General features: G+C 40.6%; 1 protein-coding gene and 1 long non-coding RNA gene across 6 annotated transcripts in view; one reads left to right on the top strand and one right to left on the bottom strand.

Moving 5' to 3' along the window:
- The window catches only part of LOC122564562 (cadherin-12-like), a 623,768-nt gene that overhangs the window by 495,828 nt on the left and 100,723 nt on the right, over nucleotides 1-27,217 (top strand). For all 5 annotated transcript variants that reach the window (XM_043719639.2, XM_043719638.2, XM_087978475.1 and 2 more), the window contains exons 6-7: nucleotides 1,816-2,003; nucleotides 3,590-3,843. In XM_043719639.2, coding sequence (XP_043575574.2) covers nucleotides 1,816-2,003; nucleotides 3,590-3,843 — 442 coding nt within the window. The remainder of the gene's footprint in view (nucleotides 1-1,815; nucleotides 2,004-3,589; nucleotides 3,844-27,217) is intronic.
- The window catches only part of LOC148141112 (uncharacterized), a 49,915-nt gene continuing 39,897 nt past the window's right edge, over nucleotides 17,200-27,217 (bottom strand). The window contains exons 2-3 of the long non-coding RNA XR_015752803.1: nucleotides 20,542-20,704; nucleotides 17,200-17,292 (exon numbers count right to left, since the gene is read on the bottom strand). This is a non-coding gene — a long non-coding RNA (uncharacterized LOC148141112). The remainder of the gene's footprint in view (nucleotides 17,293-20,541; nucleotides 20,705-27,217) is intronic.

Below are 27,217 nucleotides of genomic sequence, written 5' to 3'. Positions count from 1 at the left end.
GTCTCCTCAGACCCCACGCACACATTCCCACTACTATCCTTGATTGGCCCTAAACTTAAACTAGTCATTCTTTTGTTCCTGATATACCTATAGAAAGCTTTAGGGTTTGTCTTTATCCTATCTGCCAATGACTTCTCGTGTCCCCTCCTGGCTTTTCTTAGCTCTCTCTTTCAGTCTTTCCTAGCTGATGTGTAACTCTCAAGCACCCTAACTGAGCCTTCACGTCTCATCCTCTTGACAAGAGATTCAACTTCCTTAGTAAATCAAGGCTTCTGTGCTTGACAACTTCCTCCCTGCCTGACAGGTACATACTTATCAAGGACACACAGTAGCTGTTCCTTGAATAAGCTCCACATTTCAATTGTGCCCATCCCCTCCAGTTTCATTCCCCATCCTATGCATCCTAAATCTTGCCTAATCACACTGTAATTGCCTTTCCCCAGCCATAACTCTTGCCCTGCAGTATATACCTATTCCTTTCCATCACAAAAGTAAACATAACCCAATTGTGGTCACTATCACCAAAGTGCTCACCTACCTCCAAATCTAACACCTGGTCGGATTCATTAACCAGTACCAAATCTAATGTGGCCTCACCCTTGTTGGCCTGTCTACGTACTGTGTCAGAAAACTCTCCTGCACACATTGGACAAAAATGAACCCATCTAATATACTTAAACTAACGTATTCCCAGTTAATATTTGGAAAGGCAAAGCCCCCCATAAAAATTACCCTGTCACTGTCGCTTCTATTGAGGATCATCTTTGCTATTCTATCCTCTACATCTCTGGAACTATTTGGATGCCTGTAGAAAACTCCCAGCAGAGTAACCTCCCCTTTCATGTTTCTAATCTCAGACCATTCTACCTCAGTAGATGAGTCCTCAGTTGTCCTTTCTGCAACTGTAATACTGTCCTTGACTAACAGTGCCACACCACTCCTTCTTTTACCATTATCTCTGTTCTTACCACAACATTTAAATCCCGGAACCTGCAACAACCATTCCTGTCCCTGTTCTACTCATGTCTCTGAAATGACCACATTAGTGCTGATTAGTTGGCAAATGCATTCTGATGGAATTGGACTAAGCATGCTGTATATGCCAAGGATATAAAGAGCTACACTGACAATCAAATTAGTATCATCTTTTAAGCTTTTGATGTGGTGCACTTCCTTGTGCAGAAACTGCATGTATTTGCAGACAGAATGAACAGATGGACACATTGAACCTGTTTCAACTCCACAAGATTCTGTAGTACAGAACCATTCTGTAGTTCATTTCTCATCTCTTGTCTAATCAGAGCCAATTGGCTTATTTAAAATTTAAATGAGGCATTGCAGTTAACTATCAATCATCATTAACTAGGTTACACGACACCAGGTTATAGTCCAACAGGTTTATTTAGAAGTACTAACATGCGGAGTGCTGCTCCTTCATCAGGACCTGAAAGCTAGAGCTTCCAAATAAACCTGTTGGACTATAACCTGGAGTTGTGTGATTTTTAATTTTGCCCACCCAACCTCAGCACCTCCACATCATCACTAAGTAGCGCAGTCTCCATGAAAATGTTTCTACCAATCTGTTTGCACTTGCCAATTAATCAGCGTTCATCTATCATATGGGGTAAGTGTTGTTTTCCCTTTTCTTTGGAAGTTCTTGTGAACGGTCTCGGTCAATGCAAGCTGAAAATCTTTGACAAAATGTATAACTTTTCATCGCAACTCAAATTCAGTGCTGCCAAATGATAAAGTGCACTCCTTATTTTTTGAACGGATGTTGATTAAATTTTATGTGGGTTTAAATCCTTTTTTCAGACGTCTTTCATCTGAAAGTTCCTGAGTCAACCACAGTTACTTCTGAAATTGGTAGAATAAAGGCCAATGATGCTGATATTGGGAAGAATGCAGACATCGACTACAGCATCGTGCCTGGAGATGGACTAAATGTGTTTGGGATTATCTCTAACAAGACCACACAAGAAGGAATTATAAGTCTGAAAAAGGTCAGGATTGTAATTCTGTTTGACACATTGTTAAGCAATGATGAAGCAAATTGGCAACACTCATGTTGCCTGAGTTATACTGTATACCACAATAATGGTTCCTTTTTTGATGAAAATTCCTTTCAGAAATGGTGAAAAATTATGGTTAACATACTCTATGGTTTATTATCTGTATCTCCCATGAAGCAAATCAGGATTTTACATGGATTTAAAGTTGAAAGAAGAGACTTATCAAGGGAAGGATGAGATGAGGAGGAATTTCTTCAGCCAGAGGGTGGTGAGTCTGTGGAACTCATTGCTGCAGACGGCTGTGGCGAGGCATTCAGTATATTTAAGCAGAGATAGTTCAATTTTTGATAAATAAAAATATCAAGGGTTATGGGGAAAAGGCAAGACAATGAGGTTGAGAAACATATCAGCCTTGATTTTATGGTGGAGCAGACTCGATGGGTCGAATAATCTAATTCTGCTCCTATATCTTATGGTTTTATGGATTCGCAACCTTACAGGCAGCACTGTGCTAAGTGGTTAGCTATCTCACAGTGCTAAGGACCTGGGTTCAGTTCCAGCCTGGGGTGACTGTCTGTGTAGAGTTTGCACATTCTCTTGTGCCTGTGTGGGTTTTCTCCCACATTACAGGTCAGGTGAACTGGCCATGCTAAATTGTCCATAATGTTCAGAGATGTGTACATTAGGTGCATTAGTCAGGGGTAAATTCAGAGTAATAGGCTAGGAGAATGGGTCTGGATTGAGTTCTCTTTGGAGGGTCAGTGTGGACTTGTTGGTCCTAATGGCCTGTTTCCACACTATAGGGATTTGATGATTCAAACTATGGGATTCTTGATTGTTAAAGTTCTCAGAGGTTGGTCCTTGTCTTTGTCAAAGTCTCCAAGGTATTGCTGTTAATTATCTTGGTTATGTGTCTTGCGATTAGGTCAGAGGCTGTCTGGTGGAATTTTGCCTCCAAGTAGCTTCCAGCTGATTTTAAAAACAGACAGAGAAATGGTAATCTCATCTTGTGTCTTCTACAAGTTGAGAGTCATTTCCTAAATAACTGGTGGTTATGTTGATTACACATATTGTGCTGTTGTTGTTTAACACCTCAAGAGTTTCACATAGTCATTTAATTGTGTTTGATGCCCACAATCCTGGTTTCCAGAAATGGCTTTGATTCACATCAATCCGGAATTTTCCTTTTATTCCATTTTAAGACTGGGAATGGTTTCAATCACCAAAATAAGTTGGTGACTCTTTCATCACCATGTCTTTTAGACTTTTGTCTCCAGTTTTAAGACATAAACCTTGACTGAAAGTTTATAATACAATATTGATAATTCAAGTGGTTTGAGGAGCTTTTTTTTCCCATTCCTATTTCTTATAATATAGTTTAATTCAGTATTTTATAGAAGTTAGAAAAATAAAACTTTAAATGGCCTTTAAATTACTCTAGAATATTCAAAAACATTGCAATGTCTTTTCCTTTGATCTGACTGTCATTATTGATTGCCTCTCTAAGACAGTTTTAGTTCTGGAACATTTAATACCTGTTCTCTGGTTAAAATGACTTTGTCTCTTTTTTTCCAAAGCCATTGGATTACGAAAATAAAAAATCCTACGTCTTCAAAGTAGATGCAGTAGACCCCCATCCAGATGAACATTTCCAATCAATGGGCCCTTTCAAAGACACAGCGACAGTGAAGATTACAGTCTTGGATGTAGATGAGCCTCCCATCTTCAGTAGACCCTTTTACATAATGGATGTTTATGAAGATACCAATGTGGGCAGTATCATCGGTGCAGTGACAGCACAGGATTCTGATGTTAGCAACAGTCCTGTCAGGTACGCCAAAAACATTCCAACAAATTGTGAAAGATTTGCCATTAAATATGTTTGAAGTATAGTTACTGCAGTAGTGTCGGAAAATGTCAGGGAAGAGAAAACAACGTGTTTCTCATTTCTACAGTACACAGATTGAGAAATCGGCAGACATGTTGAACTACCATCTGAGTCATGAATGATATTTTGGAGTGACAGAGTAAATTATTATTAATTGTCTGTCGTGAGATGGTTTCAGGGCTCTATCTATTTTCTAAATGTTGAACTTGTGACCATGGTGAGCTAGGTGTTTAAACAACTTTGTAAGCAGCTCTGTGAGAACTTTACTGAATTTAAAAAAAGATCTGAGTTTTGCCTTTGGGATCAGCTGTGGTTTCAGTAGTGTAGTCACAGAATGCCCTCAACAGTCTTAATCTCAAAGTGCTAAGCCTCTGTCTTACTGAAAGAATGTGATCTACTTCAACTGAAGAGGATGGCTCTAAACTGCAAGGAGTTCCAATTTAAGTAGAAGTCATTCCCTTCAATTTCAGCAAAATGTAAAGACAGGTTAGGACATATTTGAGCAAATCTTGTGGGAGAATCGAACTACGTAAGAATTGGTTGTGAACATGACTTCAGTTGTGCAAGTGCATGTTTTTGTTTGTCATTGCCCTCAAAGGGAAACTGGAAAAGTGAACAATTAACAAATTCCAAAAACAAAATACTGCAGATGCTGGAAGTCTTAAAAAGAAGCAAAACATTCTGCATATATTCTGCAGATCAGGCAGCACGTACAGAGTGAGGTTAGAGTTAATGTTGAATACATTGATCTTTCACCGGAATGTGAGTGAACTAATTTATTGGAATTGACACAAGTTTAGAAAATGTTCAATTCTGCATTCTATTTTTTCTTTAAAACAAATCTCTCATGTACTCAAATACTGGCACATGTTGTGGCTCATAAAGAAGTGAAGTATTACACTAAGAATGGACAGAAGTGACATTATCTATTATATGCAATATTCAAAAAATCATGCTTATCATTATATACAGATTACATATGAATGCATAAATTAGGAACAGCAGTAGGCCATTCAGCCCTTTAAATCTACTCTAGTATTCAATGAGTTCACGACTGATCTATTTACGTTCCAAATTCAACATTAAAAGCCTTAATTCCCTTTTCCAATGTGAATCTATATCTCTGTTTTAAAATTACTAGATAACCCAACCTCCATTGTTTTCTGATGCAGGCAGTTCCAAAGGTACATAGTCATCATTTCCCCCGCCCCCCCACACCCCCAAGACAAAAAGGAACCCTCATTTCTGTCCCGAAAGGAAGACCATTAATTTTAAGACAGTGCCACTTAGCTCCAGACTCAACCACAACAGCAATTGTCCTTTCCACTTCCACCTTGTCAAGACCATTGAAGATTTTATAACCTTTAAGTAAATCACCTCTCACTCTTCTGGACTGCAATAAAAACAAGCCCAGCCGTGAAATTCTTTCTCCTCTAGCACTTTGCTTATTCCAGATATCAATGTGGTTCACTTCATAGAATCATAGAATCCCTACACTGTGGAAGCAGGCCATTCAACTCATTGAGCCTACACTGACCCTCTGAAGAGCATCCCACCCACACACCCTCCTCACCCTATCCCCGTAAGCCTGCAATTCCCATGATGAATGGACCAAGCCTGCACATCCCTGAACACTATAGGAAATTTAACATGGCCAATCCACCCTAAAGTGTACATCTTCCTCTGCATCCTCTCTGGTGCATTTATATTCTTCCTTAAATAAGGAGACAACACTTGCCCACACTATTTGAAATGTGTGGTGCCAATGTCCATGAGGTGGATTCATTTAGAAATACCAGACTTTCAGGAATATGATAAACCAAGGTCCAATCAACTTTTGTGAGGCATAAATAATCTCATGGTAACGTTGGGAGTGAGGATTTCTCATGCAATCATGGTCAATCTTGCTCCCAAATCACCATTAATAATTATGGAATTAGTTAGTTATTTGATTTGCAGTTTTTTGGACATTGATGAAGATATTCTTTAGGTGGATTGGCCATCCTCAATTGCCCCGTACTGTAAGTTAGGTGGATATTTGCTGTGGCTTTTATTAGCCTAGTAATAGTGACCACACTTCAGAAGTTGTCCATTCAGTCTTAATTACTTTGGAGTATTAAAGGTTCCAAGATGTTTTTAATACAATCAGCACACAGAAGTAATCTTCAGGAAGAGTACTAAACTGGGGGAAGGCCAAATACAGCAAAATTCGACAGGAGCTGTGGAATGTGGATTGGGAACAGCTCTTTCAAGGTAAATCCTTCCTGTGGGAGGCTTTTAAAGAGAGGTTGATTAGAGTGCATGACAGATATGTCCCTGTGAAAATGAGGGATAGAAATGGCAAGACTAGGGAACTGTGGATGACAGGTGTTATTGTGAGACTGGCTAAGAGGAAAAAGGAAGCATATGTAAAGTCTTGGCAACTGAAGACAGATGAAGCTTTGGAAGAATATTGGGAAAGTAGGACCAATCTGAAACAAGGAATTAAGAGGCTAAAAGAGGTCATGATATATCTTTAGCGAGCAGGGTTAAGGAAATCCCCTAAGCTTTTTATTTGTATATAAGGAGCAAGAGAGCAACTAGAAAAAGGGTTGGCCCACTCAAGGACAAAGGAAGAAAGTTATGCGTGGAGTCAGAGAAAATAGGTGAGATTCTTCATGAGTACTTTGCGTCGGTATTGACCGAGGAAAGGGACATGGCGGATGTTGAGATAGGGATAGAGGTTTGATTAATCTAGGTCAAGTCAGCATAAAGAAGGAGGACGTGTTGGGTATTCTAACAGGCATTAAGGTGTCCGGATGGGATCTATCCCAGACTGCGGAGAGACGTGAGAGTGGAAATAACAGGGGCCTTAACAGGTATCTTTGCAGCATCCTTGAATATGGGCAAGGTCCTGGAGTACTGGAGAATTGCTAATGTTGTTGGCTTGTTTAAGAAGGGTAGCAAGGATAATCCAGGTAATTATATACCAGTGAGCCTGATATCAGTGATAGGGAAGCTGCTGGAGAAGATACTGAGGGAGAGGATCTATTACCATTTGGAAGAAAATGGGCTTATCAGTGATAGGCAGCATGGTTTTGTGCAGGGAAGGTTATGTCTTACCAACATAATAAAATTCTTTGAGGAAGTGACAAAGTTGATTGATGAGAGAAGGGCTGTAGATGTCATATACATGGACTTCGGTAAGGTGTTTGAAAAGGTTCCCCATGGTAGGCCGATGGAGAAAGTGAAGTCGGGTGGGGTCCAGGGTGTACTAGCTAGATGGATAGAGAACTGGCTGGGCAGCAGGAGACAGAGAGTAGTAGTGGAAGGGAGTTTCTCAAAATGGAGAACTGTGACCAGTGATGTTCCCCAGGGATCCGTGGTGGGACCACTGTTGTTTGTGATATACATAAATGATTTGGAGGAAGGTGTAGGTTCCCTCTTTAGCAAGTTTGCAGATGATACTAAGATTAGAGGAGTAGCAGATAGTGAAGGGGACTGTCAGAGAATGCAGCAGAATATAATTAGATTTGAGAGTTAGGCAGAGAAATGGCAGTTGGAGTTCAATCCGGGCAAATGCAAGGTGATGTATTTTGGAAGATCCAGTTCAAGACTGAATTATACAGTAAGTGGAAAAGCCCTGGGGAAGATTGATGCACACAGAGATCTGGATGCTCAGGTCCATTGTACCCTGAAGGTGGCAATGCAGGTCAATAGAATGGTGAAGAAGGCAAATAGCATGCTTTCCTTCATCGGACAGGGTATTAATTACAAGAGTTGGCAACATCAGATACCATATCACTAGCCCTTCACTCCTCCCTAGAACATCTTGACACCAAAGCCAGCTACATAAGAATCCTACTGATTGACTACAGTTCATCCTTTAACATTATTATCCCCTCGAGACTGTTTACTAAACTTAGTGATCTCGGACTAAGCCCCACTCTCTGCAACTGGATCCTCAGCTTCCTGACCCACAGGCCACAATCAGTGAAGATCGGGGACAATATTTCATCCTCACTAACACTCAACACTGGAGACCCCAGGGGTGCATACTCAGCCCCCTACTGTATTCACTGTATACCCATGACTTTGTCACCAAACACCAGACTAATGCCATTTACAAGTTCACCACCATAGTCAGTCGAATCTTAGATGGCGATGAAACAGACTACAGACGGGATGTGGAAGACCTGGAAAAATGGTTCACTAAGAACAACCTAGCTCTTAGTGCCAGCAAAACCAAGCAACTCACTATTGACTTTTGGCAGGATGTTCCTATGCCCCCCCCTCTACACATTAACAGCACAGGTGTGCAATGAGTCGAGAGTGTCAAACTCCTGGGAATGGTCATCTACAACAAGCTTTCTTGAATTTTTCATGTGGATGCACTGGTTACAAAAGCCCGACAACGTCTTTTCTTCCTCAGGTAGCTGAGGATATTTAGCATGATGGCAAATACCCTTGCCAACTTTTATAGGTGCACCATTGAGAGCATTCTGTCTGGATGTGTCACTACCTGGTATGGCAACTGTACCATTCAAGATCGGACATGGCTACAGAGAGTGGTGAACTCGGCCCGGACAATCACAAAGGCCAACCTCCCATCTATAGAATCCATCTACCAGGCCCACTGTCAAGGAAAGGCTGCCAGAATTCTCAAAGATCCATCCCACCCTGGCAATGTTTTTCTACAACCTCTACCATCGGGGGGCAGGTACAGAAGCCTGAACACATGCACCAGCTGGTTTCGTAACAATTTCTACCCTACTGTTGTTAGAATACTGAATGGACTCACAAACTCTTAACATTCGCCTGTACCTGTGTTTTTGTTTTTGCCGCTGCTTACCTATTATTTACTATCTATGTTACTTAACTCTGTGATCTGCCTGTATTACTCGCAAGGCAAAGCTTTTCACTGTGCCTCAGTACACGTGACAATAAATTTAATTCAATTCAGTTCAATTCAATTGTACAGGACTTTGGTTCAGCCACATTTGGAATACTATGTACAGTTCTAGTCACCACATTACCAAAAGGATGTGGATGCTTTGGAGAAGTTGGGGAGGAGGTTCACCAGGATGTTGCCTGGTATGGAGGGTGCTAGCTATGAAGACAGGTTGTGTAGATTAGGATTATTTTCATTAGAAAGATGAAGGTTGAGGGGGAATCTGATTGAGGTTGACAAAATCATAAGAGATATAGACAGAGTGGATAACAAGAAGCGTTTTCCCAGAGTGGGGTCTCAATTACTAGGGGTCATGAGGTCAAAGTGAGAGGGAAAAGGTTTGAGGGAGATATGTATGGAAAGTTCTTCACGCAGAGGGTGGTGAGTGCCTGGAATGCAGAGGTGGTAAAGGCAGGCAGCGTCATTTAAGATGTACCTGGACAGATTAATGATTGGGCAGAGACCAGAGGTATACAGGTCCTTGGGAAATAGGCAACGGGTTTAAATAGGCGATCTGGATTGGCACAGGCTTGGAGGGCTGAAAGGCCTGTTCCTGTGCTGGAATTTTCTTGGTTCTTTGTTCAACCATATTAGGTGCAATACAAAATACTGGGCAAAGTTTTATTTTAAGAATTCCAAACCATCTCAGGCTATTTGACTGGATATTTCTTTAGCAATCATACAATGTATTTCCTTGCTCAAACATGCATGGTGACCATTTGAGTGAGATGGCAAAAGCTCTTGGTGTTGATGGAACTATACCCCAGCAATAAACTACTGCCTTCAGAGGTGAAACAGGAAAATAAGAAATGGAAAATATTTGAGAAAACATTTTGCCTCCACAAAAAAACTTGAGGTGAAATGTAGCTGTTCTTCTGAAATACTTTGAATGTCTGATCTGGCAGTAATGAGCTGCTGATCATCACTGGATGAAGATGCACTGATTGTGTTTTGATTGTTAATTCTTTGACAGTGGCGAATATTTTTGTGAGTTTGCAGTGCCGGTGGGGAGCCTTGTGGATAATACAGACAGACAATATTGCTCCTTAGTGGTCAATTTCTTCCAGTTATATTTCCTGGTTAAAGGTGTCCATCACCCCGACATCTTCTGAAAGGAACTAATTTAAATTTATCTATTACATTAGCAAGTTTTCACAACATCCTGGAGTGCTTCACATGGAAGAAATTATTTTTAAAAGTTTGGTCATGATTGTTATGTAGTGGTGGTGTGCTGCAGGGATTCTGTTGCTATGGTAACTCGTGTTCTACATTCTTATTGTTGACTAGAGCAATGGACAGGGATGGTAGAGGCACCGATGTTTCTTTGCAGTATGTAGCAGACTAGCGTTATCCACTAGCCTTTGCAGACAGCACATGAGTAAAGGCACAGGTAGGCCATTCAGCCCATCAGGTCAGCCTGTTCCACCATTCATTGTGATCATGGCTGACCTGATTGTGGCCTTAATTCCACTTTCTCACCTACTCCCTGATAACAAATGACCCTCACATTAGTAAAACATCCACCTCAGCTTTAAAAATACTCAATGAATCCCAACCTTACTGCTCTCCAGGGAAGTGAGTTCCAAAGATTTATGACCCCCCAAGAGAAAAAAAAAGCATCCTTATCTACATCTTAAATGGGAGATGTGTTATTTATAAATTGTGTCCCCTTGTTCTAATCTCTCCCTCAATTGGAAATGTCCTTTCATTGTGCATCCTGTATGGTCTTCTCAGGATATGGTAAGTTGCAATGAAATCAGCTCTCATCTTGTAATCTCGAAAGGAGACAGGTCCAGCTTATCACAAGGTAACCAACCCCCGAATTTGTCAAGTGAGCGTACTCTGAACTGCACATACATTCTTTGTTAATTAAGGAAATCAAACCAGAGGTCTGTTCCACTGTAGCTATACATGTTGACTTTGATGTTTCATTCTCCTAACAATAAACAACAATAGTTTGTTAGAGAAGTTTGCAGGCTGATTTCAGTATATTATAAATGTACATTCCTTGGCTTTCCGTCTTGCAGTGGCATTGAAACCCAAACATTTTGACTCAGAGGGAGAGACATTAATCATTGTACCACAGGACCACTGTTGGATAAATTCGAATCTGGATATCAAATTATGCAGAGCCATTGCCCCTAAATGTGAATTTAATTCAAACTGCCAAGTTTTGATTCAAAATAGAATAAACCTCAGCAAATGTGTACCTATGACTAAAGTAGTAACTTTTGAGGAGTCACAGCATTTATTAAAACCAATAATGTATATATTTGATATTTCAAAGCCTGTTCTTATTTTGGAATTAGACCAAGGCTGTAATCCAAGATGAAATTAATCAAACTGAAATTTTGGAATAAGAGCATCATAAAGGATCAAGTGGATTCATTATTTAACCATCTCTTCTGCTCCTTCAGTAGATCACAGACAATCTCCTCTACCGTACCAATTGAATCCCCCGAAGGACATTTTTTTGCATAAATTGCTACTGATTCCCAAGGATAGTGAAACAGAATTCTGGAATGTTTATGTAAACATCTGTAACACCACTGTTTGTCTCTGTTCTCATACTCTCCATTATTAACGATCTCTTTCTCTGTGGCGCATTCCAAACTGTTTAGATGTTGCTGAATTAATGTATTATGATCATTTTGGGATTATAGCAATAGACTAATCACAGTGATCTAGTATTTTGTGTTACATTTTAATGGGACCCTGATCATAGTTTAATATGTGAAATGTTCCCTACTGATTTTGAATCTCTTAAGGGAAAAACATATTTCACACAGCTCTCATATTCTACTCCACATTTCCAAAAGGGGTGTGTGTGTGTGTGTGTGTGTGTGTGGGGGGGGGTGGGCCTAGTTGCAGTTAGACCCAACATGGACATCGCTATTGGTTGCTACAGCAATCAAACTGAATAGTCAACCCGATCTATTAAATGTACATTATGAAATAATCTTCAAAAACCACAATCATTTGGAAACAAGTTGGGAGGTCTCATTTTCAGCATAACCAACAAGAAGCTGAGAGGAATTTTGGAGTACTTATCCACACATCCCCGAAGGTGGCAGGTTAATAGGGTAGTTAAGAAGACATTTGGGATGCTTACCAGTATCAGTAGTGGCATAAATTATAGGACCAGGGAGGTTGTGTTGGAGTTCGACAGAACTTTGATGAACCACAGCTGGAGTACTGTGTGCAGTTCTGGTCACACACTATAGGAAGGATGTGAAAGCAGTGGAGGGAGTTCAGAGGAGATTCCGCACGCTGTCACTTGGGATGGAGCATCTCAACAATGAAGAGAGGCTGGATGAGCTTGGGTTGTTTTCTTTGGAGCAGGGAAGGTTGAGGGGGCACAAGATTATAATGGATGTGGTGGATAGAAAGCAACTATTCTGCTTGGTTGAAGGGTCAATACTAAGGTGAGGCATAACTTTAAATGTGAAAGGTATGGAGCTTTGGAAGGGAGTTCAGAAACCTTTTTTCACTCAGAGGGTGATGGGAATCTGGAATGTGCTGTCTAGAAGGAGTGTTGAGGTGAGAAACAACTTTTAACATGTTCGTGGATGTGCACTTGAAATAACATTGAAGAATTATGGACCGAGTGCAGGAAAGTAGGACTACTGCAGCTTTACCATAGTTTTGACAGTACAGACTCAATGGGCCAAAAGGTCTCTTCTGTACTGTATGAATCAATGATCCTATCAATGGCTCTAGCAGGGGATTGGTGACATGTATGAGCAGGGAAAGTAAAAGCGTTGCTATTGTTGCACTGAGGAACCATAATTGAGGAGCAATTTTAACTTTCCTCACCAGGAACTCACTTTATCTTGTTAATTTTAATCCACTTAGGTTGGCATAATGTTGAAATGAATGAGTGACACTCGAAGGTGTGTAAAATTGATTTTTTTTTACACACCAAGTGTTTCCTGGCCAAAGCATTAGGGCAAAATTACCTCAAATATCTAAACAAAGGAGTATGATCGATGAATTTTAAATTAGATTAGTAAGTGAAACAAAGTACAGTAGGAGAAATAAAAATTGGAAAAAAAAGAGAAATCTCCAAAAGTAATGTAGTTCTGAAAAGTGTTAAATTATTATATTTTAGGGACACAGAGTTTGTTTCACTATAATTATAACTAATTTCACTGTTAAATGTTCAGTTTCAATCGAATGCACTGAATTATGTTTCTCTGTCATATTCAGTTCATGTTGTGGAGCTGCCAGTGTTGAACTGGAGTGGACAAAGTCAGAAGTCACAGGACACCAGGTTACAGTCCTAAAGGTTTACTTAGAATCACAAGCTTTTGAGCGCTGTCCCTTCATCAGGTGAAGTGACTTCAGGTGAATGGGCAGCACTGTGTTGTGTGACTTCTGACTGTGTTCAGTTGGTGAGTAAGGAGTGCACACTTTCACATGGCTTCAGTTGACCAGTGGAGTGCTGCTGGAAAGCAGTTGATGTTAAAGGAGGAACTGGAACCACACAATCCAAACTTCTGAATTTAAATTGTGGGTAACTTCTTGTAGGTACTGTTGATTTATTTCATAATACTGCCATTTGCTGATAATCTTACTGTAAACTCAATTCAGCTTTGAAATGATTTATAACTTGCATTGTGAAAAGACAGACTTGAAGGCAGTATCACCTCCTATGAATGAATTATAAATCATCAATGTCCACTGTTCACCAAAGTGTTGCAATATTTCAACTACATCAATAACTTATATAATACACAGTATTTATGATTATATATAAAGTTAGTGTTTTTAAAAATATTTTCATTATTGAATGTGGACAAGCCTAGCACTCATTGCCTATCTTTAACGAGCATTGTGAACTCACAGTAAGCTGCCTTCTTGAACTGGCACACTCCATCCTGTGTAAATGCAGCCCAGAGAAGCTAGGGCAGGAATTCCAGGAACATGATCCAGTGATGATGAACGAATAGTCAACATACTTCCAGTTTCTCCAGAACTTGCTGTTTTAATTTCAGATCTCAAACACCGACAGTATTTTACTTTTATTTTTGTGTTTAATTCATTGCTTAATTCCCATACCAGCTGAGGTTACTACAAAGATCCTGTCTTTCCAACCTCTCCCCTCACCTGAGGCATGGTGACCCTCAGATTAAACTACCAACAATTGTCTCTCTCCAAAGAGAGAGCAGCCCTAGGAGACTTCAAAACCTTTTTTTAAAATTAATTCCAGGTGTGCCCACCTTCAGAAGTGCTGCTTTTCTCTCCAATGAGATTTCTACTTGAATCTTGCTCATGTTTATTGCTCTCTAATTCCCTCCTAATGTTTTTATCCACATCTCTTCCATACTATTAGAGCTCCATAAGCCCAAAAGACACAAGTGCTGAAATTAGGCCATTCAGTCATGCCTGATAAGTATTTCAACTCCATTTTCCTGCCTTCTCACCATTACCTTTGATCCTCAAGGCAACCAAGAACCTATCTATCCTGTTTTTAATATAGTCAATGACCTGGCCTCCACAGCCTTCTGTGGCAATGAATTCCACAGATTCACCACCCTCTGGCTAAAAAGGTTCTCTTTATCTCCGTTCTAAAGGCTCTTCCCTTTACTCTGAGGCTGTGCCCTTGGGTCCTCATCTCTCCTGCTAATGGAAACATCTTCCCAATGTCTACTCTGTCCAGGCTATTCAGCATTCTATAAGTTTCAATTAGATTTCCCCTCATCCCTCTAAACTCCATCGATGATAGACTGAGAGTCCACAAACTTTCCTCATATTTTAAGCCTTCCTTTCCTGGAATCATTCTCTTGAAACTCCTCTGGACCCGCTCCAGGGCCAGTACATCCTTCCTGAGGTATGAGGCCCAAAATTGCTCATAATACTCTCAATATGATCCATCCAGACCTTTATAAAGCCTCAGAAGTTCATCCCTGCTTTTATATTCAAGTCCCCTTGAAAGAAATACCAACATTGTATTTGCCTTCCCAACTACAAACTCAACCTGCAAGTTTACCTTAAGAGAATCCTAGACTAGAAGTCCCAAGTCCCTTTGCACTTCAGATTTTTGAATTTTCTCCCCATTTAGAAAATATTCCATGCCTTTATTCTTCCTACCAAAGTGCATGACCTCACAATTTCTCACGTTGTATTTCATCTGCCACTTATTTGCCCACTTTCCTAACCTCTCTAAATTTTTCTGCAGCCACCTTTTGCAACTCCTTTTGCCTCTGGATATCTTCACCATCGGTTCCACTTATTCCTCTTTGCCCTTTATCAACAGCATAAAAAAACCCAAATTTTTTCCAGTTTCCTTCAGTTCTGAGGAAGAGTTGTATTGACCTCACAGTGCTAACATTGTTCCCCTTGCACAAATCTTGGAAGACTTTCTGTGTTTTTCCAGCACTTGCTGTTATTTTTTAAGATCTCCAGCATCCACAGTAGTTTGATTTTATTTCAATCTATGCCCAAGTTTTTTTAGTGTGTGACTTGGAGCTGAATTTCAATGTCATATTGTTCAAATGTGTTCACTGTCCTTGTTCTTAAAGCTGATGGAGTATAATGGCTTGAATGTTGCCATGCATCTTGTTGATGGCACGCACTGCTAACACTGGTCACTAGAACTAGGGGGCGTGAAGCTTTAAAGTCTGCTTATGAAAAAAATGACAAGCAGTTGGAAAATAATTTATTAAGTCCCCTGTGTCACCATGAAACTTTAAAATGCCTGAAAGTTTGTTCAGCGACATGGTGTGTTGAATTGTTTGTGAATTTGCTTAATCATTCCATCAAATCACTGCTTAAATGATGTTAACTAATTCTTATGTTGTGTTCATTGCACTCAAGGAGGGAATTAGCAACTCTCTTTTGAATCCTGCCAATCAAAGCTGATACATTTAGTAATGATTCTACAATGATCTATCACATCTCCAATGCCTAAAGCTCCTTCATTACCATTGACTCCCATCCCCATCTTGGTCTTAAGGGAATGACAATCAGTCATTCTATACACTTTGAACAGGAGAATATAGCTCCATACTCCCTTACTTTGTGGTTCAGGGACCTGGATTCAAATCCACCCTTGGGTGGAGTTTGCACACTCTCCCAGTGCCTTCATGGGTTTCTTCCCATAATCCAAAGATGTGCAGGCTAAGTGGATTGGCTATGCTATATTGTCCATGGTTATGCAGACTACATGGGTTAGCCATGGGAAAGTAAGGGTGACAGAGATGGGGTGGATCTATGTGGGATGCTCTTCAGAGGGTTGTGTGGACTTGATGGGCTGAATGATCTGCTTCCACACTGTAGGGATTCTGTAGGAAGTCAGTCGCCTTCTTGTATTACAAATCAGAAATTCAAACTTTTCACAATTTCCTGGTAAATCATGTTAATGTTTGGAAAACCATAGGCGCTTTAGATCTGAATTTACCACTCACACTATTGTTGACCAGGATCACTAACAGTCCAATTTCTACAGTAATCCCATAAACTGATTGCCAGTGTTCTTGTGGTACAGTGAGAGAGGTCTGAGTTTAAGTCAGACCTGTGTATTAACATCTCTGAACAGATTGATTAGAAAATAATTTTTTAAAAAAACCTGATTGTCATTCCCTTAAGACCAAGATGGGGATGGGAGTCAATGGTAATGAAAGAGCTTTAGGCATTGGAGATGTGATAGATCATTACAGAATCATCACTAAATTTATCAACTTTGATTGGCAGGATTCAAAAGAGAGTTGCTAATTCCCTCCTTGAGTGCAATGAACACAACATAAGAATTAGTTAACATCATTTAAGCAGTGATTTGATGGAATGATTAAGCAAATCATTTAATTAGATGGCCAAAGCTAATCTAGTCAACAGCTTTGCCAATTAGCACTTATTTGTGTCGACTGAGTGAATGTGCATTGTTTCCTGACTCACTTATTGATGGCTTTGAATTTACTGTGGAAATATTTTAGATTAGATTACATTACTTTTTAGATTAGATTACATTACAGTGTGGAAACAGGCCCTTCGGCCCAACAAGTCCACACCGACCCGCCGAAGCACAACCCACCCATACCTCTACATTTACCCCTTACCTAACACTACAGGCAATTTAGCATGGCCAATTCACCTGACCTGCACATCTTTGGACTGTGGGAGGAAACCGGAGCACCCGGAGGAAACCCACGCAGACACGGGGAGAACGTGCAAACTCCACACAGTCAGTCGCCTGAGGCGGGAATTGAACCCGGGTCTCTGGCGCTGTGAGGCAGTAGTGCTAACCATTGTGCCACTGTGCTGCCCATCTTTATTTGGATGTCTGTGGTATTTTTGTAAATTGGATACTGAACTCCTCCTGGTTTTGGATTGGGGTAGCCAGATGCTTCATTCGAGATCTGTCCCAGGGTCTAGCAGAATTCCAGGTGAGCAGACATCCCTGCGAAGGTTAACCTTCCAGTGGAAACTTCTCCTGCTCCTCCAGTCTGTGGATGCCTCATAGTCTGGGAGAGAACTGGAGACTGTGAGCAGTTCCGGAACAGTAACCCAGCAAAAGTAAGACAGAGAAAATAGAGTCATAGAGTCTTGGAGATGTATAGCATGGAAACAGATGCTTCGGTCCAACCCGTCCATGCCGACCAGATATCCCAACCCAATCTAGTCCCACATGCCAGCACCCAGCCCATATCCCTCCAAATCCTTCCTATTCATATACCCATCCAAATGCCACTTAAATGTTGCAATTGTACCAGCCTCCACCACATCCTCTGGCAGCTCATTCCATACACGTACCACCCTCTGCATGAAAAAGTTGCCGCTTAGGTCTCTTTTATATCTTTCCTCTCTCACCCTAAACCTGTGCCCTCTAGTTCTGGACTCCCCAACCCCAGGGAAAAGACTTTGCCTATTTATCCTATCCATGCCCCTCATAATTTTGTAAACCTCTATAAGGTCACCCCTCAGCCTCCGACGCTCCAGGGAAAATAGCCCCAGCCTGTTCAGCCTCTCCTTGTAGCTCAGATCCTCCAACCCTGGCAACATCCTTGTAAATCTTTTCTGAACCCTTTCAAGTTTCACAACATATATTGCATGCAATATTCCAACAGTGGCCTAACTAATGTCCTGTACAGCTGCAACATGACCTCCCGACTCCTGTACTCAATACTCTGACCAATAAAGGAAAGCATACCAAATGCCTTCTTCACTATCCTATCTACCTGCGACTCCACTTTCAAGGAGATATGAACGTGCACTCCAAGGTCTCTTGTTCAGCAACACTCCCTAGGACCTTACCATTAAGTGTATAAGTCCTGCTAAGATTTGCTTTCCCAAAATGCAGCACCTCGCATTTATCTGAATTAAACTCCATCTGCCATTTCTCAGCCCATTGACCCATCTGGTCCAGATCCTGTTGTAATCTGAGGTAACCCTCTTCGCTGTTCACTACACCTCCAATTTTGGTGATGTCTGCAAATTTACTAACTACATCTCTTCTGCTCACATCCAAATCATTTATATAAATGATGAAAAGTAGAGGACCCAGCACGGATCCATGTGGCACTCCACTGGTCGCAGGCCTCCAGTCTGAAAAACAACCCTCCACCACCACCCTCTGTCTTCTACCTTTGAGCCAGTTCTGTATCCAAATGGCTAGTTCTCCCTGTATTCCATGAGATCCAACGCTACTAATCAGTCCCCCTTGGGGAACCTTGTCGAACGCCTTACTGAAGTCCATATAGATCATATCTACTGCTCTGCCCTCATCAATCTTCTTTGTTACTTATTCAAAAAACTCAATCAAGTTTGTGAGACATGATTTCCCACGCACAAAGCCATGTTGACTATCCTGAATCAGTCCTTGCCTTTCCAAATACATGTACATCCTGTCCCTCAGGATTCCCTCCAACAAATTGCTCACCACCGAGGTCAGGCTCACCTGTAGTTCCCTGGCTTGTCTTTACCGCCCTTCTTAAACAGTGGCACTATGTTTGCCAACCTCCAGTCTTTTCCAATTCTTGGGTAACTACACACCTGACCTTCCAGTCAATTTCCCTGAAGCCCCAACTCACTACCTGACCCTCCTTGCCTCAACTACATCTCCCTGACTACCTCATCTGATGGGGTTGGTAGCAATATTCCCCCGATCCTCTTGACTAGTTGCTGATCTGATCTGACCACCTATCTATGTTTTTAAACCACCACTTAACACCCAAAGAGCCAATAAATTCCAACTTGTGCCCCCCAAAACTATTTGCCTCCTCACCTGAATCTTGACTTGCCCCCAGGACCACGACTGCCTGATCACTCAATGACCCCCCGATCTTATCCTCCCTCTGACTGCATCATCCATCTCAACCAACAACACCCCAATTGACCACTGCTCTGAACTGACCTACCTATCCTCTAACATTGTCACCTACCTACCCATCCTCTAAACCTACAAGCCCATCCATCTCAGCTCCTGCCACTCTATGTATCTGCCTCCCTTCCAATTACTAACTCACCCAGAATACCCATGTCCCCACTTGCATCATGCATCCTAAGCACTTACCCACTTATTCATGAACATAACCAACCAACCATTCTAACTGTTCATTCTGTCATCCATTTAATAACATTCATAGAGGCCCATTACAATTATTCCACAGAGACTAGTACTAGAAAGCATAGTGTGTTTTATCTTCTCCCAGTGCTGCAGTGCTATGACAGAATGTCCCAAGGGATTGTGTTCTTCAACTTTCTTGACAAGCTGATTCGAGAACCCAGTGAGAAATGCAAAACAGGTTGGAGGTAGAGAAAGGTTCTAATGGAGTAGCAATCTAACATCAAGTACTGCTTCAGAGAAGGTCCAGTCCATTAACATCAAGCTTTCATAGAATCACAGAAACCTAGAGGTCTATGGCGGAGAAGATCTACTTCAGCCCATCGTATCTGCACTGGTCAAAAACAGTCACCCAAATAAACTATTGTATTCCCATTTCCAGCACTGGGCATTGTATGATCTGGCATTGTAAGTGCATCTCTAAATCCTTTTTCAATGTGATGAGGGTTTTTGTGTCTACCACCCTGACAGGCAATGATTTCCAGATTCTCACCGGCCTCTGGGTGAATGAAGTTTTCCTCACATCCCTCTAAACCTTCTGGCCCTTACTTTCGAAAGGGAAATGTTTCTTCCTGTCTACTCTTTATCTGTGGCTGTCAATTTTAGATGTTTCAATCCTGTTCCTTCTCAAACTTCTCTGCTCCAAGGAAATCAACCCCAACCTGCACAATCTCTCTTCACTACTGAAACTCTCCAGCCCAGAAATAACCTGCTAAATCCTCTGCATCCTCTCCAGTGTTGTTACCTCCCTCCTATGATGTGGATTCCAGAACTGCACACTGGTACTTTGGCTGAGCATGACATCCCTGATTTTAAACTCTTTGCCTTGTCTAAGAAAGGCAAGAATACCATAAAGTTTCTCAAACACTTTATCCACTTGATACCTGAGGAGACCAGTGTATGTGCAGCCAAATTCCCTGTGATTCTCAGTACTTCCCATGGTCCTACCAACCATCATGTATTACCCTGTCTTGTTAATTTTTCTTATTTTAGTTTCTTTTAATCCACTGGATCTTTCTTGAAATTACTTCCTTCAATAATCTCTGAATACCTGCTTCAAATCTTTTATAAAATTCACCGATGTTCTTTTCTCATCTGTCACTTTTCCTGTTTCCAATCTAATTGCCATACTCTTACTAATAATTGTCACCTTTTGACTTGATTGTTCTGTTGGTCTTTTGATCCGTGCTGCATCTAGAAGTGAATAATTCGGGGCTAGATGCTCAGAAAGCCCCTGGATTTTTGAAGATCTTCAGCATTGTCCTTTTCTTCAGGGAAATAAAGAGCCAGCAGAATTATCTATCTCTTCATTCCTAATTAACACAACCATAGGGAACAGTCATGAGCATTTGCGGGATGCTGGTAAGTCTGAAGAATCAATATTAATCCCAGGATCCTGACCACTTTATTTAATAAAATCAGAATCACCACAACTCATGAATTATCTTCATTCCCTCTGCATTACACATTCAATAATCTGTTGAAACCCAATGTTTGCTGTTGGCTTGAAAGTAAACAGCTTAAACTCCAGCATTCACAGTCAGACACAGGGCTTATATGACAGTATCAAATAGGACTGCCTGAGTATCGGTTAATCATTTCTGTAAGTTCCACTTTGAAAAGAAATAAGCTGAGGCTAAATAAGTGATGACAGCTTATCAAAGTCAGCATCAGTGTCAGACAAAGAGATCATCATCCTTTAAAGGAAGGAATCCTCTAACGGTCAACACAGATAAAAGTAAATTGAAAAAATGAAACAAAAGATCCATGCATATCTTGTAACACAGCAGCCAAAGGGAGCAATTAACCCAGCAATGCCAAAACAATGATATCACAATAGCTCAGTGATTGGCACTGCTGCCTCACAGTTGCAGGTACCCAGGTTCAATTCCCACCTTCGGTGACTGTGTGGAGTATGCACATTCTCCCCGTGTCTGTGTGGGTTTCCTCTGGGTGCTCTGGTTTCCTCCCATGGTCCAAAGATGTTTAGGTGGGTTGACTCATTCCAACTTGTGCAGGTTAGGTGGATTAACCATAGGAAATGCAGAGTCACACCATTAGGGAGAGGGGGATGGGTCTCGGTGGGATGGTATTCAGAGGGCTGGTGTAGACTTGATGGGCTGAATGGCTTGTTTAAGCACTGTACAGATTCTATATATGCTTGTGAATGTTTGGCATTATAAAGTCAATCGCATATAGAAAGATGTGAACACATTCATCTTCTGGAATGGCTTGTCTTCACTCTCCTGCACTGCTACTTCAATTGCGCAAAAGAATCAGAGGTTCTCAGGTTTGATGGGAGTATGGAATTTGCAACATAAACAGAGCAGCCATGATCATGTTGATTGACAAACCAAACTTGAACAGCCAAATGGACTACTAAATTACAGGACTGTTTATCTGACTGTTTATCTGTATCAGCAGAAATTTCCACCAATTAAGTGTTGTGGAGAGTTAGTCCGTTGTCTTCAGTGCCCACCATATACTCTGTTCCTGAGCCACTAACTTTATCCCTCTTCCTAACAACTCTCTAAGACTAGACAGACTGCAAGATGCCTTACTTAACTCCAAGATAAGCTTCCAACTATCTATCACTAACATCAGTAATATTCAACACCGTAACAGTGCTTGATACTGCTTCTTCCTGAGCTGAAACCCTCATTTGTTGTACTTCTAGGCTTCTAAATGCTAAATTGGTGCTTGGTTAGCTCAGTTGGCTGGATGGCTGGTGAGTGTTGCCAATAATGTGGTTTAATTCTCGCAGCGGCTGAGGTTCCCATGAAAGACTCTCCTTCTCACACTTTACGTTTGCCTGAGATGTGGTGACCTTCTCATGAGAGAGTTGCATTTTGGTTTGGTAAGACTATGGTGACTTGACCTTTTATTCCTTAGTCACTGAAGGAGGAAAGGCAAGTACAATAAGCAGTTAATAAAACAAAAAAAGCACCCTATATGTTATTAATAGTGGCAGAGGTTAAAAGAGCAGGGAGGTTTTGCTGAACCTGTTTGAGAAACTATTTAGACCCTAGCTGGAGAATTGTGTATAGTTCTGGGCCTTACCCTTTAGGGAGAGTCTCAATGTATTAGAAAGAATGCAGAAGACATTAATGAGAGTGGTTTCAGGAAGTTGAAAAGTTAGATTGTGTTTCTTGGAAGGCGGGGAAGAGATTTGATTGAAGTTTTCAAAATGTTGAGAGATCTAGACAGAGGAGACAGGGAGAAACTGTTCTTGCCCATAAGCAGATCAAAAATAGGATGCTGAAAATGTGTTGCTGGAAAAGCGCAGCAGGTCAGGCAGCATCCAAGGAACAGGAGAATCGACGTTTCGGGCATGAACCCTTCTTCAGAAAGGGCTCATGCCCGAAATGTCGATTCTCCTGTTCCTTGGATGCTGCCTGACCTGCTGCGCTTTTCCAGCAACACATTTTCAGCTCTGATCTCCAGATCTGCAGTCCTCACTTTCTCCTAAAAAATAGGAAGGCCCAGTGATTTGCAAAAGAAGCAAATGAGATGTGAATAGACTGGTTTGGAATGCAGTGCCTAGAGGTGTGTTGAAAAATGAGTCAATTGAGGCATGAGGTTGTCATTTAAGTAGAAATAAAACAAGGAAAAGGCAGGAGATACAAAAACATGACACTCATTTGCAGACTTGTGACAGACATGATAGGCTGAATGGCCTCGTTCACTGTAACTATTCCCTGATTCTATGATTGCAACAACACTCCTGACTGGCCTCACAAATTGTATATTTTAGTAAGCGAGACATCAATAAAACCTTTGCTGTGTATGTCCTTATTCATAGTGAGTTCCAATCTCATTTTCATTCATCTGCATTAAACAACATCTCAATTTTAAAATTTCCATTGCTGTCTTTCAATTTGTGCACAGCCTCTGCCCTTCCTATTTTTGTAATCTCTCCAATCTTATAATCTCATATATACTCCTCAAATTCTAGTCTCTTAAACACCCTTGATTTTAATGGCTTCACCATGGAGTCTGTACCTTCAGCTGCTCATCAGTACTAACCTCTGAACCCTCGTCCCGAACTTTTAGCTCATTTTCTTCCTTTCAGTCAACCACTTTGGTCAAGTTTTATGACCATCTTCCCAAAAATCTCTTTATAATGACAAGGTGTCACATTTTGTTTTATAATCTCTTGAGAAACGGCCTATGACATTTTAATATGTTAAGGACACTATGTAAGTATAAATTATTGTTGCTGTAACTGCAGTCTTCTGCAGATCATCTCATCATCCCAACTTGTCCAATGAAAGCCATCTTTAAGATGAGATAAGGATATTAGTTAGAATTCTGTCCAAGATGACTTCTATTGTACAGGTCATTTGTCAATCGAGTAAGGATTTCACTTGACCACATGATAAGTTTGAAAGGCGACAACAATTCAGTCTCCTCCTGTTGTTCATGTATTAGGTATTTTGGTCACATACAAGGCATCACATTATCCTGTCCTTTTTGGAAGATGGACTGCACACCATTTCACTTAGAGAAGATGGAATTGTAAAGCAGCTGCTCAGCTTCACACAGACTTACACGAATAAATGCAATGCAGGCATCCAGTCAGATATATCTATCTTTTATCATTCATGTTAATATAAGTGCAGGGTGTTTTCCATATGATAAGTAAAATGCACTATTTAGCTGTCCGTAAGCTAATTGGCCACATGTATCTCTTGTTTGTTTTTAATTCTTTAACAAGATGTTGGCATTGTTGGTTGGTTCAGCATTTTATTGCCCTGTCCCCAATTGCCCCCAAGAATCATAGAATCCCTACAGTGTGGAAACAGGCCATTCAGCCTATTGAATCCACACTGACTCTCCAAAGAGCATCGCATCCAGACCCTAACCCTGCATTTCCCATGGCTAACCCACTTAGCCTGCACATCCCTGGACACTATGGACAATTTAGCATGACCAATCCACTCGAACCTGCACATCTTTAGACAGTGGGAAAAAACTGGAGCACCTGGAGGAAACCCACACAGACACTGGGAGAAGGTACAAACTCCACAGAGAGAGTCACCTGGTCCCTGGCTCTGTGAGGCAGCAGTGCTAACCACTGAGCCAGAATGCCACCCTAAAAGTAGTGGTGAGCTGCCTTCTTGAGCCAATTCAGTCCACATACTGTATGATAGACCCTTAATGCTATGAGGGAGGGAATTCCAGGAACTTTGACCCAGTGACACTGAAGGAACAGTGATATCTTTCCAAGTCAGGGTGGTGAGTAGCTTAGAGGGGAACTTGAAGGTGTTGGTGTTCCCATATGTCAGCTGTTCTTGTCCTTCTAGATGAAAGTGACAGTGGATTTGGGAGAATTATTTGCTAGACTCTACAGCAACATACCTGGGTTTAGCAGATAGGACAACAATTAAAAGGAACCATGAGATATCATGTTGTTGCCATGTTGATCTAATGACATACAAAATAGGGAATTGTAAACTAAACTGCCAGCCTATCTTAAAGATATTGGGAATCGATACACATTATATATTATACATTAAATGTTTTTGCACATCAGCTTTCTTAATGTGTGCAATATATATTGGTGAGTGTTACATTCACAGAAATAGGTTCTTCAGCTGAATCAGTCCATGTTAGAAAATGTTCTTCACCCCAGCACCATCCTCCTCCCATTATATACCTTTCATCCTGATTACCCTTCAGTCTCTGACCTTAAATCAGTATGTCACTCCACCTTCATTTCAATCATTAATTCCAATAATGCATTCCAAAAGTTTCACAATCCATCTGGGTAAACTAAAGGTCTGCTATCTGTCCGAAATCTCTCCATTTGGTTTTTTGTGTGTGATCTTGAGCTCACTGTTCCCGAATCACTAAAAATATTCTGTTTCCAGTTAATCAATCAATTAATCACTTTAACACATCTCCATCCTGTTTTTATTCAATAAAACCTTCCCCAATTATTCAAGTCTTTCTTGATAACTTTTTTTTACATGCCAGGCAATACGTTACGGAATCTAACTGTACATTTACAGTTGTCATCCATCATTCCATCATTGTTTTACATTCTTATAGTCTTAAAAAAAAATTGGGTATTCCATTTGTTTTCTTTTGGCGCATTTCAATTGATTTAGTCTATTCTGACTCTTTTCTGAAGCTGAACTCTAGTCCCTTGCTTTTTCCACATCACCCAGCCTTCCTCCATTCCAAGAATAATTATTACTTTCGTTAACAAAAAACGTATTAGCCATTCCACCTTCTTATCAAGAGACTTCGTTGCATCCTTTAGTCCTCAGCACTATTTTGGAATGATGTACATATTTACACATCATTTCTTCTTGCATTATATTAAAATTCTTGATTTGTGTGAGTGAAACAGAAGGAATATTCGATCAAACTATCCATTTTAGCTAACTTGAGAAGTTATCCTTGACTCATATGTCTCATTCCACCAAACCAATTTTGCATCTAGTGTTTAATATTGCTCAATCCCTTATTCAATATTTCTTATAATCTTCCCTGATAGTCACCAATGTGGTATTAGTCAAAGATTTTCTAAAAGTCCATGTACACAATATCCACTGCATATCATCCAAACACCCATCTGTCACCTCCTCAAAAATTACCTTTTCAGGAAGGTTCTTGCTTTCTGAGATCCATAAAGGTCATCTCTAAATATTTTTCCAGGTCCAATTATTTAGCAATTTCATGTTTTCTTTGAAAGATTCGAATATTTCTCTGACCTAGCCATTAAACAAACCATTTTGTATTTGCCTTGGTTAGCACTGTTACTTCTTGTTAATGGATGACGTCAGATGTTAGCTCAACACGTTGGCAGTTATGCCCACTACTAGAATGCAACACTGTCCAGGTAAGGGCTTGTGGAATTAGTTTGTTCAGCAAGTTCTCTAAGCTTGTTCAGCTAAGCAATTGTACTATCATGGCAAATAATACACTGGGACATTCAGCAAACACCTGCTGGCTGTACTATCAGGTATTCTACCCAAAGAAGTTGTTTTTTGTACTTTACTTTCCAATAAATCTTTCCACACTATAACTTGGTGTTGTGAGATTTTTAACTTTGTTATCAAGAGGAATTTCACAGAGTAATTCCTCATTGTTTCTGAACCAGTGTCCAATGTAGTTCCAAATGTTAGGAAAAAGATTGTACCTTTGATAGTTAATCCTTTTTAACTGGAATCTAATTTCTGTCATCATATAAGAATTTAATGAGAACAAATCTTTTCCAAGCCAAATCAGTTAAAAAAAAACAAAATGTTTCAGCTACTGTGTGCACTTTTCAATTTCTTTCTCGAAGTTTTATGGAAAAATGCATTATTATTGCAATCTGATATCCCATCTGTTTCCTTCAAGTTAGTTATGTACAAATCCTTCTTTTCAACTTTGTCATTTCTGTGATATTGATGAAGGATTTGTGTTTTAGTCAGAAATTCACTGCATTCAAGTTTCTGGTTAATATTTCATAGAATCCCTACAGTGTTGGAGCATGCCATTCAGCACCTCAAACTCCAGATTAACCCTCTGAAGAACATCCCACCCAGATGCACTGTGTCCCTGCATTTCCCATCGCCAATCCAACTAACTTACTCATCATCAGACTGTGGGCAGAAACTGGAGTACTTTGAGGAAACTCACACAGACACAGGGAAAATGTACAAATGCCACACAGACAGTCACCCACAGGTGGAATCAAACCCAGGTGCCTGGTGCTGTGAGGGAGTAGTGTTAACCACTGAGCCACCATGCCATCTCAAGTTAATAGCTGCCCTGAATGACAACAGAAAAAGGCAACAATGGATCATTGGTCTGTCCTTTTATACTACCAG

The sequence above is a fragment of the Chiloscyllium plagiosum genome, unplaced genomic scaffold (assembly GCF_037043375.1).
Source record: "Chiloscyllium plagiosum isolate Xiang-an unplaced genomic scaffold, Cpla_swu_hap1 HiC_scaffold_34, whole genome shotgun sequence".
NCBI lineage: Eukaryota > Metazoa > Chordata > Chondrichthyes > Orectolobiformes > Hemiscylliidae > Chiloscyllium > Chiloscyllium plagiosum.
The sequence above is the reverse complement of the archived record's forward strand: the minus strand, read 5'-3'. Positions and strand labels throughout refer to the sequence as shown.